Raw genomic sequence first — 19,006 nt, forward strand, 5'->3', positions numbered from 1 at the left:
AACGATTAGACAGCCTATATTTAGACCTTGATTAGCAGTTGTATTGTATGTTGGATTTTCAAAAACAATCACCTACACATCCAAAATAAAAGCAAACCAGTGCTGAACGGAGGATATACAGTACAGTTTAAGAGATGATAATATATTAAATGTATGTTCTCTGAAACACCCAAGTCTGTCACTGCGTGGGGTTCTCTAAAGTGGCATGTAGTATATTCAATTGTACGTAAACATTTTAATGTTCTACCACAGTGAAAGTATGACTTTGGATGATTTGAGCAAGTGGAGATTCAACTGTCAATGAGGATCATGTATATATATATATATATTAGGGCCGGGACAAATTGCGATTAATTGCGATTAATTAACTACAGAAAAATTAATGCATTAAAAAAATTTACGCATTTTAATCGCACTATTTTTTTCACCGCGGAACGTTGTCACTGGACAGTTTTCAGACGGACCTGCGCACCAAGTGTCCGTGTCCTCTTCAGACAATAACACCACCAGACACTGGGAAGCCGCTGAGATCACTTTGCTTGTCCCCGTGGATTGGAAATAGGATTTAAAAGGCTATCCGATGGTAGCCATCGATGGAGCCAACTCGGTGGCGAGGCGAGCGTCGGGGATCCGCACGGCGGGGTGGAGCTACGAGCAGTCGGCCGTGGTGGCCGTGCTGCACCTGTCGGAGCCCGCGGCGGCGGAGAACGCGGTCGCGTGGCAGAGGTTCCTCCCCGCGGGGCCCGTGGCCATGCTGCCGCTGTCGGACACGCGCAGCTCTCTGGTGTGGTCCACCGGCCTCCGCCGCGCGCGGGAACTGCTGCAGCTGGACCCGGGGAGCTTCGCGGACGCCGTCAACTCCGCCTTCCGGAGCGACGGGAACCGGTCCGGCTCCCTGTTCCGCAGCGCGCTGTCGGTTCTGACGCCGTCTTCTTCCGCCGGCGCGGCGCGCCGCCAGCTTCCCCCGCGCGTGTCCGGCGTCGGCCCGAAGAGCCGCGCGGCGTTCCCCCTGGGACTGGGCCACGCCGCGGACTACACGAGGCGCCGGGTGGTGCTGGTCGGGGACGCGGCGCACCGCCTGCACCCGCTGGCCGGCCAGGGAGCCAACCTGGGCTTCGGGGACGTGGCTTGCCTCGTGCGGGTCCTGAGCCGAGCGGCCTCCGACGGGAAGGACCTGGGAGCCGCGCGCCACCTGCTGGAGTACCAAGCGGAACGACGGCGGCACAACCTCCCCATGATGGCCGCCGTCGACCTCGTGAAACGTCTTTACTCCACCGACGCCGCGCCCCTGGTCCTCCTGCGCACCTTCGCTATGCTGGCCACCAACGTGCTTCCTACGCTGAAAGAGCACATCGTGGCGTTTGCAAGCAAGTGACAGGTTTTGGTTGACTCGGATTGATTGGTCGTGGTGACGCACGATATCATCGGTGGCATAATGGGAATCTGCCGTATCGGCCGTAAAAATGCCATATCGGAACGGTCTCAAACTAATCCCAATTATTTAATCGGCAAACAAAATTTAAAATGGAAAAATCTAATACGATGTCAAATCAAAGTAGAAACAAACCTTGCATTTTTCAACATTTAATTTGTGTCAAACAGACACTTGGAAATGAGTATAGGCTATTTATTGATTACTACTTTTAGTAATAAATTAATACTTTATTAACGGGCGTTGGTCCAGAAATCAGATCAGAAATCGGGCATAATTTCATAATTGTGAATAGTTCATCAAGTCCTTGCGGTCTGGTTTCCATTTAGCCATTTAGGCCCTATATGCAACAGTGGTGTTTTCGTCGACTAAAACTAATGACGAAAAATGTTCGTCGACTCTTTTTACACTGACGAAAACTAAATGGAAACTAAAGCATAACTAAGCTATGATGACTAAAACTAAGACTAAATATACTGACAATTTCGTCAACAAATAAATACTAGACTAAAGTGTTAGGGACTAGTGGACAAGAGATCCAGCATGAGTCATTGTATACACTTGGTTGCATGCTGAAAACAGTGAGAGTAAAATCAGCCATTACGAAGGCGTCAAGACAAAACACATCAACTGTAGATTTAGTCGACTAAATTCACATGATATTTAGTCGACTGAAACTAGACTTAACACAGGTGACTAAAATGTGACTGAAACTAAATGAAAACTATTCAAGAGACTATGACTGAAACTAAAATCAAAATGTGCTGCCAAAAACAACACTGCTATATGCAATCAAAATCAAGGTGATATTGGTCCTGCAGTGGCCGTTTGATTGGACTCATTAGTTGGGTCAGTTATTAGCATAATATGTGATCATACCCATAACATCCTATATGAGGCAAAAAAGACCAAATTTCATCATTCTTTAAGTAGCATGTGACATAACTAGGGGGTTTTCATGGTTCCGAATCCATTCCAAGCATTAGTTTTGCACAAAAACACTCCTTAGGCCATATACACCAAATACACCAAATGTGCTGACCTCATCACGTTTGTGAGGACGGCTATGGCCGTTTTCCTCCCAAGGAGTGCAAAACTAATGCTTGGAATGGATTCAGAATCATGAAAACCCCCTAGTTTCATATGTCACATGCTACTTAAAGAATGATGAAATTTGGACTTTTTTTGCCTTATATAGGATGTGTAGGAGCCATTAGAAGAGAGGCATTATTTGTATTATTATTACCAGTATTATTTTTGACCACCTGGTGGCAGGCTTGAGAAACACAGCACATAGAAGGTGACCACTTATAAAGGTGACACACAGGGGCACTAGGCAGGAACTAGACACAGGGTATGGTGGGAGTAGAGTTCTCATCGGGCCCAAAATTTGAAGCCCTGCATGGCCCGGCCCTAACTGGATGGGCCCGAGGCCCGGCCCTATTAATTACCGCAACGTTAGACCTGAAAGCCCTAAAAAAGCCCAAAAAAAAAAAGAAAAGAATATCGCCACTAGATGGCATAGGCGCATAGGCGCCAATGCCATTTCTAGAGTGGTGAGTCAAGAACAGACTTAATTATATTAGCCTACTAATTATAATCGGCGAAATGGAAACTTTCTTTCACATCATGTCCAATGATAACATTACAGTCAGGCAGAGACCAATAGACCATAATACACAACACAAGTAGGCTACTGATTTTTTACTGTGACTTAACTTCATAGTGTGTTACTGTTTTGTACTGTCACTGTGCGTGTAACTGTGGAATGTGAGGCTTGAGCCGTGGGGCTGCGTGCCACTGCCTGCATCTTAAATGCGATGAGGCGGAGCGCGGACGGTTATGCAAATGTTGTTAATGCTTTCTTGCTTTGTTTCCTTTGTCTATTCCTAAACAGTAAACACATGAACTAACACCTCTCTCACCTCCTCATGTCATGAATCTGGCCAGGCAGGAACTCTGTTCTGTTGTTGTCGACACAGTGCAGGGCAGGCACTTAATTCAATCATCATCATTTTGCAAAATAAACTTTAAAGCCTTTGAGTTTGAATCTTTGTTTTTTCTATCATTATCATTGATTGACCATTACTTGGCTACCATATTTATAAAATATCACACAGCAAACGATACTTTAACTCCACAATCAAACACTTTATTAAAAATAATAACAGGCAGGAGGCAGCAGCCGCAGCACAGTCGTGCACTTAACAAACCAACATTAATAATCATTGCACACGCACATATAAACGGAAGAAAAGAAAATCGCAGAAACCGAGTTTCTGTTTGCTTAAAAAACAGCAGCAAAAAAATAAAATAAAAAATACTAACTATAAACTCGTAGTGCAATAACTAAAGTAAACGGAATAAGAAAAGAAATAACAGTTAAAACAGCAGCGATAAAGTGAAACAGTGTCAGTGATAAATAAAAGGGCTATAGGCAGAAACCGAGTTTCTTGCACACAATAAAATAAAAAAATAGCCAATTTGAACACCTAAAATATAAATACAAAGAGCACTTCAAACTTTAACATTTTAAATAAAATAAATATATAAAAAACACACAAAGCGCAACACAGCAAATCGATCTTTATCCTCCTAATGGCCAAAGGCCTATTGCGCATGGAGAAAGAGAAGTGCGTCGACCGTTTCAGGAGCAAGTCGTGTTCGCCTCTCCTCGATAGTGCGGCCTGCTGCACTGAACACTCTCGCTGCTGCTGCTGCTGGCTGGCACACATAGAATTTGTCTTGCCAACTGAGAGAGTTTTGGATAGGTTTTGCAGTTTGAGTTCCACCAGCCCAGCACATCCTTCTCGTCGCTCATAGTTGGCCTCTGTCTGATGTAGCTCTCCACCTCATCATCTTCCTCTTCCTCTGCGAACACATTCTCCCATGCATCAAATGCAGGACGGGCGCGCTTAGGAGTGGGCGCAGCAGCCGCTGCATCAGATTCATCACCACTCGCAATGCCAGCGGCATCCTCCCCCTCAACAACCACCGCTGCTGCTGGCAGACCTGCTGCTAAACGCAACTTGACATACTCGTGCACATTGTCCCTTTCGTGCCTTTCCATCATGCGCAGCTGGTTGTATTTGGGCCACAGAAAAGTTGCAGCCTTGTGGAGATCATGCAATATTATTTTCTTGTCCATCCACTCTGCATGGCGCTGACGCACAAAAGCCTGCTGTGCCGTGTCGAGTGGGTTTGGCCGACAATGCTTTGCAGCTTTGTTGACCACAGACAGACGAGCTGAAGAGTGGGGTATTTATAATAATAATAGCTCAGATTTATATAGCGCTTTTCTGAATACCCAAAGCGCTTTACAGGGAACACTAAGAACAGACTTTATTAAGAGAAAAAAGACAAAATAAAACATAACAGATACAGGGTTAAAAAGATAAAAGGATAAGCGAGACGTCAACTGGGGAAAGCTGAGGTTTTGAAAGAGAGGAGAGAGGGAGCAGCTCTGAGGTGGTTGGGGAGTTCATTCCAGAGTTTGGGGGCCGAAACGTAGAAGGCCCTGTCACCCCAGGTGCGGTACTTGGCCTTGCGGACCTTCAGGAGGTTGGCTTCACTGGACCTGAGGGAACGGGGGGGGGACATATGGTTCAAGAAGATCGGAAAGATAGGGGGGAGCCAGGTTATTGAGAGCTTTGTAGGTGGTGAGCAGGATTTTGTAGTGAATTCTTTGTTTGATGGGAAGCCAGTGTAGGTCGTGGAGGACGGGTGTGATGTGGTCTCTGGAGCGTGTACTGGTGAGCAGGCGGGCAGCGGAGTTTTGCACGTGTTGTAGTTTATTGAGGACTTTGGAGGTGGTGCCATAGAGTATACTGTTGCAGTAGTCAATCCGGGATGTGATGAATGCGTGTATGAGGGTTTCAGCGGCAGTGAGAGACAGAGAAGGCCGGAGGCGGGCGATATTCCTGAGGTGGAAGAAGGCGGTTCGGGTGATCTGGTTTATGTGGGGGAGGAATGAGAGGGTGGAGTCAAATGTATTTGTCCCCCTCCAGCTCGCGCTGTGCGTCCCGAAAGGGCTCGAGGAAGGCCACAAGAAAGGCCAGCATGTCGTTGGCAACTTTATCCACCTTATCAGCCTCGCCACGAGCCTCCATCTTCTCGTGCAGCTCTGTATATATGTCCTGGATAGAACGCATACTGGAGTGACATCGAGCTGAACCTCGTGTCCACCATCTGCAGCAGGGTCTTGGAAAGAGACGCTTGCAACCCCGACTGCTTGGCATATCTATTGATTAATAATAAAATAATAAGTATTAATAGCCTAATTATAGTATCATAATCATATCCATCAAAGTGTTATGTATTGTATAGGCCAGGGGTAAACAAAGCTTACCTCACAAGGGCTTTCGCTGCGGTTATTGTTTCCGCTATGTCGGAGGCCTTCGCTTTAAGAGCGTCATCAACGTGCAGCCCATGCCTGAGTACTGTATTCAGAACGTGATCCTGACAGTCAAGTCTGACGTAGGGCTCTAGGGCCTTGACAATGTTCGAGCCCTGGTCAGTGACCCAAACGATTTTGGACAGAGAAAGCGGATCAAGACCAAATCTCGTCACCAGGATCTTAACGAGCTCTCTCCTGATGTTTTCCCCGTTTTTTTTTTCCTCCAGTGGAAACATCATTGTGGCCAGGTTCTTCCCAACCAAACTAAAATCCTCCTTCACATAATGGCATGTAATGGCCATGCAGTGAAGTTTCCTGAAATCATCGGTCCACACTCCTTTTTTCAGGTGTTTTTTTAACTGCGCTATTAAGGCCCCCCTTTTCTCCTCAGCCATGGCCTTGCAGTGCTTCTGTATAGTGTTCGGGCAGGGGATAACGGAGCTTGCAGGCACTTTTCCGTGCGTAGCCCCGACGTTTATCAGCTCCTGGGCCAATTCGAGAAAGCCTTCCCCTTCCACAATTAAGAACGGCCTCATGTCCTTTGCGCAGAATTTGACGCATTGTTTTGTCACTGCCTGCTTGACCCGCAGAGGGACAGATTCAGCACGCTTTACAACAAATAATTCGTCTGCGAGGCTCCTGGCGCTGGTGCCCCTGGGCAAACCTTCCCCTTCTTGTTTTCAATCACAGTGTATTCTCCCGTTTCAAATTTATTTTTTATCACAATCACATCCATCTTCTTTATTGTAGTACTGCACTCTGTTTTGTTTTTTAGACTGACCTGTTGTTAACCTAGGCTGACACGCCCAAGGCCATCGCATACCCTGCCACTTGTCTGATTTATGGCCCTGTTAGGAACCGATCTCCATACTAAAGGTGTTAGATCGTGAATGCATTGTGTGACTTCAGAGGGCTTGTAGATCGAATGGCTATTCGGTGCGCAACTTCGGTGCAATTAGAGCCCCAGGCCATTGGCAGCGTGCGCACGCCTGTCTGTCTGTGCAATTGCAGGCACTCTCTCTCACAAAGTGAAAGTGGCTACTGCGCTTCACTCCACAATAGTAAAAATGAATCGCCAAGATTCAGCAGCGCAACCCTCTTCATAATAAATAAATACACAACATTACACAAACAAAATTATTTTTATTAGAACTATTATCCCTATTACTACAAAAACAATGTTTTATTGCATAAACTTATGTATTCACTATTCATTGATTCACTAGTATACCAAAATCCATTTGAAAAAATGGCTCTCACAGTTCTTGGGTGAAATAATGATATGCGATTAATCTAGATGAATTAACTACAAAGCCTCTGATTAATTAGATTAATTTTTTAATCGAGTCCCAGCTCTAATATATATATATATATATATATATATATATATATATATATATATATATATATATATATACAATGTATAACCATGCTAATGAATGGTTGATTTGTGGGCGTAACAATGATGTCATCTCCAGTCTCCAACCTAATTTGGAAGTGTATGAAGTCACTCCTCTCTATAACACAACTTGTTACCGGTATGTTATATTAACATCAATGCATTGATTGTTTCTATAGCTCATTGTGCATAATGCATAGCTTTTTGAGGGCCTCCTTTGTTTGAGGGCCTCATCCTAGCGATGATTTTATTGGCTGAGCCAAGTACATATTGATGATAAAAGTGAGGGCAGCAAAGTGAAGACGGACAAGTGAGGATGCAAATTGTGATTGGCCAGAACGAGATGATGTACGATGATAAGAGATCCGGCGCTCACTTCACACGGGTGTGATTCTATTCATTTATTCACGGAGATCGTTTCAGTGAACGGAGTTTCAGTGAACGGAGAAGAGTCGGTGAGTTGTGCAGTGAGCGCACAGTACACTGTGATGCGTGGTCTCGCAAAAGCGTCGCTGGCTTTGAAAGGATTTAGCCGGTGTTACATCACGAAGAAGCACCCGTCTACTGTAACAACGACCATTAGTCGAGGACCAGCGAGCACACAGAACGACCAGGGCGATGACGTCTATGACGTCGTCATATCCGGAGGAGGGATGGTGGGCTCGGCCATGGCTTGTTGTTTAGGCGCGGATCCCAATCTGCAGGGGAAGAGGATTCTGCTGCTCGAAGCGGGCGGCAAGAAAGCGATGGACGGCGTCCCCGAACACTACAGCGCCAGAGTCAGTTCCATCAGCCGCGGCTCCGCCGCCCTCCTTCGTGGCGTGGGAGCGTGGGACCACATCACGGCCGCGAGGTGCAAGCCCTATCGGACGATGCAGGTCTGGGACGCCTGCTCCGACGCCCTGATCACGTTCCATCGCGAGGACGACCCGCGGGGCGGCGGCGGCGACATGGCCTACGTCGTGGAGAACGACGTCGTGGCGGCCGCCCTCTCCAAACGGCTGGACGGTCTCCCCGACAACGTGGAGGTCAAGTACGGCTCCGAGGTGGCGGGTTACGCTTGGCCGAATTCCGTGGCCGCCGCCGACTCCGCGCCCTGGGTCCGGTTGACGCTGGGCGGCGGAGAGACGCTCCGAGCCAAGCTCCTGATCGGCGCCGACGGAGCCAACTCGGTGGCGAGGCGAGCATCGGGGATCCGCACGGCGGGGTGGAGCTACGAGCAGTCGGCCGTGGTGGCCGTGCTGCACCTGTCGGAGCCCGCGGCGGCGGAGAACGCGGTCGCGTGGCAGAGGTTCCTCCCCGCGGGGCCCGTGGCCATGCTGCCGCTGTCGGACACGCGCAGCTCTCTGGTGTGGTCCACCGGCCTCCGCCGCGCGCGGGAACTGCTGCAGCTGGACCCGGGGAGCTTCGCGGACGCCGTCAACTCCGCCTTCCGGAGCGACGGGAACCGGTCCGGCTCCCTGTTCCGCAGCGCGCTGTCGGTTCTGACGCCGTCTTCTTCCGCCGGCGCGGCGCGCCGCCAGCTTCCCCCGCGCGTGTCCGGCGTCGGCCCGAAGAGCCGTGCGGCGTTCCCCCTGGGACTGGGCCACGCCGCGGACTACACGAGGCGCCGGGTGGTGCTGGTCGGGGACGCGGCGCACCGCCTGCACCCGCTGGCCGGCCAGGGAGCCAACCTGGGCTTCGGGGACGTGGCTTGCCTCGCGCGGGTCCTGAGCCGAGCGGCCTCCGACGGGAAGGACCTGGGAGCCGCGCGCCACCTGCTGGAGTACCAAGCGGAACGACGGCGGCACAACCTCCCCATGATGGCCGCCGTCGACCTCGTGAAACGTCTTTACTCCACCGACGCCGCGCCCCTGGTCCTCCTGCGCACCTTCGCTATGCTGGCCACCAACGTGCTTCCTACGCTGAAAGAGCACATCGTGGCGTTTGCAAGCAAGTGACAGGTTTTGGTTGACTCGGATTGATTGGTCGTGGTGACGCACGATATCATCGGTGGCATAATGGGAATCTGCCGTATCGGCCGTAAAAATGCCATATCGGAACGGTCTCAAACTAATCCCAATTATTTAATCGGCAAACAAAATTTAAAATGGAAAAATCTAATACGATGTCAAATCAAAGTAGAAACAAACCTTGCATTTTTCAACATTTAATTTGTGTCAAACAGACACTTGGAAATGAGTATAGGCTATTTATTGATTACTACTTTTAGTAATAAATTAATACTTTATTAACGGGCGTTGGTCCAGAAATCAGATCAGAAATCGGGCATAATTTCATAATTGTGAATAGTTCATCAAGTCCTTGCGGTCTGGTTTCCATTTAGCCATTTAGGCCCTATATGCAACAGTGGTGTTTTCGTCGACTAAAACTAATGACGAAAAATGTTCGTCGACTCTTTTTACACTGACGAAAACTAAATGGAAACTAAAGCATAACTAAGCTATGATGACTAAAACTAAGACTAAATATACTGACAATTTCGTCAACAAATAAATACTAGACTAAAGTGTTAGGGACTAGTGGACAAGAGATCCAGCATGAGTCATTGTATACACTTGGTTGCATGCTGAAAACAGTGAGAGTAAAATCAGCCATTACGAAGGCGTCAAGACAAAACACATCAACTGTAGATTTAGTCGACTAAATTCACATGATATTTAGTCGACTGAAACTAGACTTAACACAGGTGACTAAAATGTGACTGAAACTAAATGAAAACTATTCAAGAGACTATGACTGAAACTAAAATCAAAATGTGCTGCCAAAAACAACACTGCTATATGCAATCAAAATCAAGGTGATATTGGTCCTGCAGTGGCCGTTTGATTGGACTCATTAGTTGGGTCAGTTATTAGCATAATATGTGATCATACCCATAACATCCTATATGAGGCAAAAAAGACCAAATTTCATCATTCTTTAAGTAGCATGTGACATAACTAGGGGGTTTTCATGGTTCCGAATCCATTCCAAGCATTAGTTTTGCACAAAAACACTCCTTAGGCCATATACACCAAATACACCAAATGTGCTGACCTCATCACGTTTGTGAGGACGGCTATGGCCGTTTTCCTCCCAAGGAGTGCAAAACTAATGCTTGGAATGGATTCAGAATCATGAAAACCCCCTAGTTTCATATGTCACATGCTACTTAAAGAATGATGAAATTTGGACTTTTTTTGCCTTATATAGGATGTGTAGGAGCCATTAGAAGAGAGGCATTATTTGTATTATTATTACCAGTATTATTTTTGACCACCTGGTGGCAGGCTTGAGAAACACAGCACATAGAAGGTGACCACTTATAAAGGTGACACACAGGGGCACTAGGCAGGAACTAGACACAGGGTATGGTGGGAGTAGAGTTCTCATCGGGCCCAAAATTTGAAGCCCTGCATGGCCCGGCCCTAACTGGATGGGCCCGAGGCCCGGCCCTATTAATTACCGCAACGTTAGACCTGAAAGCCCTAAAAAAGCCCAAAAAAAAAAAGAAAAGAATATCGCCACTAGATGGCATAGGCGCATAGGCGCCAATGCCATTTCTAGAGTGGTGAGTCAAGAACAGACTTAATTATATTAGCCTACTAATTATAATCGGCGAAATGGAAACTTTCTTTCACATCATGTCCAATGATAACATTACAGTCAGGCAGAGACCAATAGACCATAATACACAACACAAGTAGGCTACTGATTTTTTACTGTGACTTAACTTCATAGTGTGTTACTGTTTTGTACTGTCACTGTGCGTGTAACTGTGGAATGTGAGGCTTGAGCCGTGGGGCTGCGTGCCACTGCCTGCATCTTAAATGCGATGAGGCGGAGCGCGGACGGTTATGCAAATGTTGTTAATGCTTTCTTGCTTTGTTTCCTTTGTCTATTCCTAAACAGTAAACACATGAACTAACACCTCTCTCACCTCCTCATGTCATGAATCTGGCCAGGCAGGAACTCTGTTCTGTTGTTGTCGACACAGTGCAGGGCAGGCACTTAATTCAATCATCATCATTTTGCAAAATAAACTTTAAAGCCTTTGAGTTTGAATCTTTGTTTTTTCTATCATTATCATTGATTGACCATTACTATTTGGCTACCATATTTATAAAATATCACACAGCAAACGATACTTTAACTCCACAATCAAACACTTTATTAAAAATAATAACAGGCAGGAGGCAGCAGCCGCAGCACAGTCGTGCACTTAACAAACCAACATTAATAATCATTGCACACGCACATATAAACGGAAGAAAAGAAAATCGCAGAAACCGAGTTTCTGTTTGCTTAAAAAACAGCAGCAAAAAAATAAAATAAAAAATACTAACTATAAACTCGTAGTGCAATAACTAAAGTAAACGGAATAAGAAAAGAAATAACAGTTAAAACAGCAGCGATAAAGTGAAACAGTGTCAGTGATAAATAAAAGGGCTATAGGCAGAAACCGAGTTTCTTGCACACAATAAAATAAAAAAATAGCCAATTTGAACACCTAAAATATAAATACAAAGAGCACTTCAAACTTTAACATTTTAAATAAAATAAATATATAAAAAACACACAAAGCGCAACACAGCAAATCGATCTTTATCCTCCTAATGGCCAAAGGCCTATTGCGCATGGAGAAAGAGAAGTGCGTCGACCGTTTCAGGAGCAAGTCGTGTTCGCCTCTCCTCGATAGTGCGGCCTGCTGCACTGAACACTCTCGCTGCTGCTGCTGCTGGCTGGCACACATAGAATTTGTCTTGCCAACTGAGAGAGTTTTGGATAGGTTTTGCAGTTTGAGTTCCACCAGCCCAGCACATCCTTCTCGTCGCTCATAGTTGGCCTCTGTCTGATGTAGCTCTCCACCTCATCATCTTCCTCTTCCTCTGCGAACACATTCTCCCATGCATCAAATGCAGGACGGGCGCGCTTAGGAGTGGGCGCAGCAGCCGCTGCATCAGATTCATCACCACTCGCAATGCCAGCGGCATCCTCCCCCTCAACAACCACCGCTGCTGCTGGCAGACCTGCTGCTAAACGCAACTTGACATACTCGTGCACATTGTCCCTTTCGTGCCTTTCCATCATGCGCAGCTGGTTGTATTTGGGCCACAGAAAAGTTGCAGCCTTGTGGAGATCATGCAATATTATTTTCTTGTCCATCCACTCTGCATGGCGCTGACGCACAAAAGCCTGCTGTGCCGTGTCGAGTGGGTTTGGCCGACAATGCTTTGCAGCTTTGTTGACCACAGACAGACGAGCTGAAGAGTGGGGTATTTATAATAATAATAGCTCAGATTTATATAGCGCTTTTCTGAATACCCAAAGCGCTTTACAGGGAACACTAAGAACAGACTTTATTAAGAGAAAAAAGACAAAATAAAACATAACAGATACAGGGTTAAAAAGATAAAAGGATAAGCGAGACGTCAACTGGGGAAAGCTGAGGTTTTGAAAGAGAGGAGAGAGGGAGCAGCTCTGAGGTGGTTGGGGAGTTCATTCCAGAGTTTGGGGGCCGAAACGTAGAAGGCCCTGTCACCCCAGGTGCGGTACTTGGCCTTGCGGACCTTCAGGAGGTTGGCTTCACTGGACCTGAGGGAACGGGGGGGGGACATATGGTTCAAGAAGATCGGAAAGATAGGGGGGAGCCAGGTTATTGAGAGCTTTGTAGGTGGTGAGCAGGATTTTGTAGTGAATTCTTTGTTTGATGGGAAGCCAGTGTAGGTCGTGGAGGACGGGTGTGATGTGGTCTCTGGAGCGTGTACTGGTGAGCAGGCGGGCAGCGGAGTTTTGCACGTGTTGTAGTTTATTGAGGACTTTGGAGGTGGTGCCATAGAGTATACTGTTGCAGTAGTCAATCCGGGATGTGATGAATGCGTGTATGAGGGTTTCAGCGGCAGTGAGAGACAGAGAAGGCCGGAGGCGGGCGATATTCCTGAGGTGGAAGAAGGCGGTTCGGGTGATCTGGTTTATGTGGGGGAGGAATGAGAGGGTGGAGTCAAATGTATTTGTCCCCCTCCAGCTCGCGCTGTGCGTCCCGAAAGGGCTCGAGGAAGGCCACAAGAAAGGCCAGCATGTCGTTGGCAACTTTATCCACCTTATCAGCCTCGCCACGAGCCTCCATCTTCTCGTGCAGCTCTGTATATATGTCCTGGATAGAACGCATACTGGAGTGACATCGAGCTGAACCTCGTGTCCACCATCTGCAGCAGGGTCTTGGAAAGAGACGCTTGCAACCCCGACTGCTTGGCATATCTATTGATTAATAATAAAATAATAAGTATTAATAGCCTAATTATAGTATCATAATCATATCCATCAAAGTGTTATGTATTGTATAGGCCAGGGGTAAACAAAGCTTACCTCACAAGGGCTTTCGCTGCGGTTATTGTTTCCGCTATGTCGGAGGCCTTCGCTTTAAGAGCGTCATCAACGTGCAGCCCATGCCTGAGTACTGTATTCAGAACGTGATCCTGACAGTCAAGTCTGACGTAGGGCTCTAGGGCCTTGACAATGTTCGAGCCCTGGTCAGTGACCCAAACGATTTTGGACAGAGAAAGCGGATCAAGACCAAATCTCGTCACCAGGATCTTAACGAGCTCTCTCCTGATGTTTTCCCCGTTTTTTTTTTCCTCCAGTGGAAACATCATTGTGGCCAGGTTCTTCCCAACCAAACTAAAATCCTCCTTCACATAATGGCATGTAATGGCCATGCAGTGAAGTTTCCTGAAATCATCGGTCCACACTCCTTTTTTCAGGTGTTTTTTTAACTGCGCTATTAAGGCCCCCCTTTTCTCCTCAGCCATGGCCTTGCAGTGCTTCTGTATAGTGTTCGGGCAGGGGATAACGGAGCTTGCAGGCACTTTTCCGTGCGTAGCCCCGACGTTTATCAGCTCCTGGGCCAATTCGAGAAAGCCTTCCCCTTCCACAATTAAGAACGGCCTCATGTCCTTTGCGCAGAATTTGACGCATTGTTTTGTCACTGCCTGCTTGACCCGCAGAGGGACAGATTCAGCACGCTTTACAACAAATAATTCGTCTGCGAGGCTCCTGGCGCTGGTGCCCCTGGGCAAACCTTCCCCTTCTTGTTTTCAATCACAGTGTATTCTCCCGTTTCAAATTTATTTTTTATCACAATCACATCCATCTTCTTTATTGTAGTACTGCACTCTGTTTTGTTTTTTAGACTGACCTGTTGTTAACCTAGGCTGACACGCCCAAGGCCATCGCATACCCTGCCACTTGTCTGATTTATGGCCCTGTTAGGAACCGATCTCCATACTAAAGGTGTTAGATCGTGAATGCATTGTGTGACTTCAGAGGGCTTGTAGATCGAATGGCTATTCGGTGCGCAACTTCGGTGCAATTAGAGCCCCAGGCCATTGGCAGCGTGCGCACGCCTGTCTGTCTGTGCAATTGCAGGCACTCTCTCTCACAAAGTGAAAGTGGCTACTGCGCTTCACTCCACAATAGTAAAAATGAATCGCCAAGATTCAGCAGCGCAACCCTCTTCATAATAAATAAATACACAACATTACACAAACAAAATTATTTTTATTAGAACTATTATCCCTATTACTACAAAAACAATGTTTTATTGCATAAACTTATGTATTCACTATTCATTGATTCACTAGTATACCAAAATCCATTTGAAAAAATGGCTCTCACAGTTCTTGGGTGAAATAATGATATGCGATTAATCTAGATGAATTAACTACAAAGCCTCTGATTAATTAGATTAATTTTTTAATCGAGTCCCAGCTCTAATATATATATATATATATATATATATATATATATATATATATATATATATATATATATACAATGTATAACCATGCTAATGAATGGTTGATTTGTGGGCGTAACAATGATGTCATCTCCAGTCTCCAACCTAATTTGGAAGTGTATGAAGTCACTCCTCTCTATAACACAACTTGTTACCGGTATGTTATATTAACATCAATGCATTGATTGTTTCTATAGCTCATTGTGCATAATGCATAGCTTTTTGAGGGCCTCCTTTGTTTGAGGGCCTCATCCTAGCGATGATTTTATTGGCTGAGCCAAGTACATATTGATGATAAAAGTGAGGGCAGCAAAGTGAAGACGGACAAGTGAGGATGCAAATTGTGATTGGCCAGAACGAGATGATGTACGATGATAAGAGATCCGGCGCTCACTTCACACGGGTGTGATTCTATTCATTTATTCACGGAGATCGTTTCAGTGAACGGAGTTTCAGTGAACGGAGAAGAGTCGGTGAGTTGTGCAGTGAGCGCACAGTACACTGTGATGCGTGGTCTCGCAAAAGCGTCGCTGGCTTTGAAAGGATTTAGCCGGTGTTACATCACGAAGAAGCACCCGTCTACTGTAACAACGACCATTAGTCGAGGACCAGCGAGCACACAGAACGACCAGGGCGATGACGTCTATGACGTCGTCATATCCGGAGGAGGGATGGTGGGCTCGGCCATGGCTTGTTGTTTAGGCGCGGATCCCAATCTGCAGGGGAAGAGGATTCTGCTGCTCGAAGCGGGCGGCAAGAAAGCGATGGACGGCGTCCCCGAACACTACAGCGCCAGAGTCAGTTCCATCAGCCGCGGCTCCGCCGCCCTCCTTCGTGGCGTGGGAGCGTGGGACCACATCACGGCCGCGAGGTGCAAGCCCTATCGGACGATGCAGGTCTGGGACGCCTGCTCCGACGCCCTGATCACGTTCCATCGCGAGGACGACCCGCGGGGCGGCGGCGGCGACATGGCCTACGTCGTGGAGAACGACGTCGTGGCGGCCGCCCTCTCCAAACGGCTGGACGGTCTCCCCGACAACGTGGAGGTCAAGTACGGCTCCGAGGTGGCGGGTTACGCTTGGCCGAATTCCGTGGCCGCCGCCGACTCCGCGCCCTGGGTCCGGTTGACGCTGGGCGGCGGAGAGACGCTCCGAGCCAAGCTCCTGATCGGCGCCGACGGAGCCAACTCGGTGGCGAGGCGAGCATCGGGGATCCGCACGGCGGGGTGGAGCTACGAGCAGTCGGCCGTGGTGGCCGTGCTGCACCTGTCGGAGCCCGCGGCGGCGGAGAACGCGGTCGCGTGGCAGAGGTTCCTCCCCGCGGGGCCCGTGGCCATGCTGCCGCTGTCGGACACGCGCAGCTCTCTGGTGTGGTCCACCGGCCTCCGCCGCGCGCGGGAACTGCTGCAGCTGGACCCGGGGAGCTTCGCGGACGCCGTCAACTCCGCCTTCCGGAGCGACGGGAACCGGTCCGGCTCCCTGTTCCGCAGCGCGCTGTCGGTTCTGACGCCGTCTTCTTCCGCCGGCGCGGCGCGCCGCCAGCTTCCCCCGCGCGTGTCCGGCGTCGGCCCGAAGAGCCGTGCGGCGTTCCCCCTGGGACTGGGCCACGCCGCGGACTACACGAGGCGCCGGGTGGTGCTGGTCGGGGACGCGGCGCACCGCCTGCACCCGCTGGCCGGCCAGGGAGCCAACCTGGGCTTCGGGGACGTGGCTTGCCTCGCGCGGGTCCTGAGCCGAGCGGCCTCCGACGGGAAGGACCTGGGAGCCGCGCGCCACCTGCTGGAGTACCAAGCGGAACGACGGCGGCACAACCTCCCCATGATGGCCGCCGTCGACCTCGTGAAACGTCTTTACTCCACCGACGCCGCGCCCCTGGTCCTCCTGCGCACCTTCGCTATGCTGGCCACCAACGTGCTTCCTACGCTGAAAGAGCACATCGTGGCGTTTGCAAGCAAGTGACAGGTTTTGGTTGACTCGGATTGATTGGTCGTGGTGACGCACGATATCATCGGTGGCATAATGGGAATCTGCCGTATCGGCCGTAAAAATGCCATATCGGAACGGTCTCAAACTAATCCCAATTATTTAATCGGCAAACAAAATTTAAAATGGAAAAATCTAATACGATGTCAAATCAAAGTAGAAACAAACCTTGCATTTTTCAACATTTAATTTGTGTCAAACAGACACTTGGAAATGAGTATAGGCTATTTATTGATTACTACTTTTAGTAATAAATTAATACTTTATTAACGGGCGTTGGTCCAGAAATCAGATCAGAAATCGGGCATAATTTCATAATTGTGAATAGTTCATCAAGTCCTTGCGGTCTGGTTTCCATTTAGCCATTTAGGCCCTATATGCAACAGTGGTGTTTTCGTCGACTAAAACTAATGACGAAAAATGTTCGTCGACTCTTTTTACACTGACGAAAACTAAATGGAAACTAAAGCATAACTAAGCTATGATGACTAAAACTAAGACTAAATATACTGACAATTTCGTCAACAAATAAATACTAGACTAAAGTGTTAGGGACTAGTGGACAAGAGATCCAGCATGAGTCATTGTATACACTTGGTTGCATGCTGAAAACAGTGAGAGTAAAATCAGCCATTACGAAGGCGTCAAGACAAAACACATCAACTGTAGATTTAGTCGACTAAATTCACATGATATTTAGTCGACTGAAACTAGACTTAACACAGGTGACTAAAATGTGACTGAAACTAAATGAAAACTATTCAAGAGACTATGACTGAAACTAAAATCAAAATGTGCTGCCAAAAACAACACTGCTATATGCAATCAAAATCAAGGTGATATTGGTCCTGCAGTGGCCGTTTGATTGGACTCATTAGTTGGGTCAGTTATTAGCATAATATGTGATCATACCCATAACATCCTATATGAGGCAAAAAAGACCAAATTTCATCATTCTTTAAGTAGCATGTGACATAACTAGGGGGTTTTCATGGTTCCGAATCCATTCCAAGCATTAGTTTTGCACAAAAACACTCCTTAGGCCATATACACCAAATACACCAAATGTGCTGACCTCATCACGTTTGTGAGGACGGCTATGGCCGTTTTCCTCCCAAGGAGTGCAAAACTAATGCTTGGAATGGATTCAGAATCATGAAAACCCCCTAGTTTCATATGTCACATGCTACTTAAAGAATGATGAAATTTGGACTTTTTTTGCCTTATATAGGATGTGTAGGAGCCATTAGAAGAGAGGCATTATTTGTATTATTATTACCAGTATTATTTTTGACCACCTGGTGGCAGGCTTGAGAAACACAGCACATAGAAGGTGACCACTTATAAAGGTGACACACAGGGGCACTAGGCAGGAACTAGACACAGGGTATGGTGGGAGTAGAGTTCTCATCGGGCCCAAAATTTGAAGCCCTGCATGGCCCGGCCCTAACTGGATGGGCCCGAGGCCCGGCCCTATTAATTACCGCAACGTTAGACCTGAAAGCCCTAAAAAAGCCCAAAAAAAAAAAGAAAAGAATATCGCCACTAGATGGCATAGGCGCATAGGCGCCAATGCCATTTCTAGAGTGGTGAGTCAAGAACAGACTTAATTATATTAGCCTACTAATTATAATCGGCGAAATGGAAACTTTCTTTCACATCATGTCCAATGATAACATTACAGTCAGGCAGAGACCAATAGACCATAATACACAACACAAGTAGGCTACTGATTTTTTACTGTGACTTAACTTCATAGTGTGTTACTGTTTTGTACTGTCACTGTGCGTGTAACTGTGGAATGTGAGGCTTGAGCCGTGGGGCTGCGTGCCACTGCCTGCATCTTAAATGCGATGAGGCGGAGCGCGGACGGTTATGCAAATGTTGTTAATGCTTTCTTGCTTTGTTTCCTTTGTCTATTCCTAAACAGTAAACACATGAACTAACACCTCTCTCACCTCCTCATGTCATGAATCTGGCCAGGCAGGAACTCTGTTCTGTTGTTGTCGACACAGTGCAG

At 47.5% G+C, this 19,006-nt stretch overlaps 3 protein-coding genes across 3 annotated transcripts; all 3 read left to right on the forward strand.

Moving 5' to 3' along the window:
* Positions 1-580: 580 nt before the first annotated feature.
* On the forward strand, positions 581-1,375 carry LOC308311464 (ubiquinone biosynthesis monooxygenase COQ6, mitochondrial-like; the record flags this gene model as incomplete). The annotated part of the gene is made up of 1 exon (XM_080758152.1): positions 581-1,375. One exon carries the CDS (start codon positions 581-583, stop codon positions 1,373-1,375), a length of 795 nt encoding a protein of 264 aa, XP_080614278.1.
* A 6,340-nt stretch (positions 1,376-7,715) lies between these two features.
* Positions 7,716-9,167, forward strand: LOC308311465 (ubiquinone biosynthesis monooxygenase COQ6, mitochondrial-like; the record flags this gene model as incomplete). The annotated part of the gene is made up of 1 exon (XM_080758153.1): positions 7,716-9,167. One exon carries the CDS (start codon positions 7,716-7,718, stop codon positions 9,165-9,167), a length of 1,452 nt encoding a protein of 483 aa, XP_080614279.1.
* A 6,343-nt stretch (positions 9,168-15,510) lies between these two features.
* Positions 15,511-16,962, forward strand: LOC308311466 (ubiquinone biosynthesis monooxygenase COQ6, mitochondrial-like; the record flags this gene model as incomplete). Its single annotated transcript, XM_080758154.1, has 1 exon — positions 15,511-16,962. The coding sequence occupies one exon, from the start codon at positions 15,511-15,513 to the stop codon at positions 16,960-16,962; it is 1,452 nt and encodes a 483-aa protein (XP_080614280.1).
* Positions 16,963-19,006: the final 2,044 nt, after the last annotated feature.

The sequence above is a fragment of the Protomyctophum bolini genome (assembly GCF_963924005.1).
Source record: "Protomyctophum bolini genome assembly, chromosome: 24".
Taxonomy (NCBI): Eukaryota; Metazoa; Chordata; class Actinopteri; order Myctophiformes; family Myctophidae; genus Protomyctophum; species Protomyctophum bolini.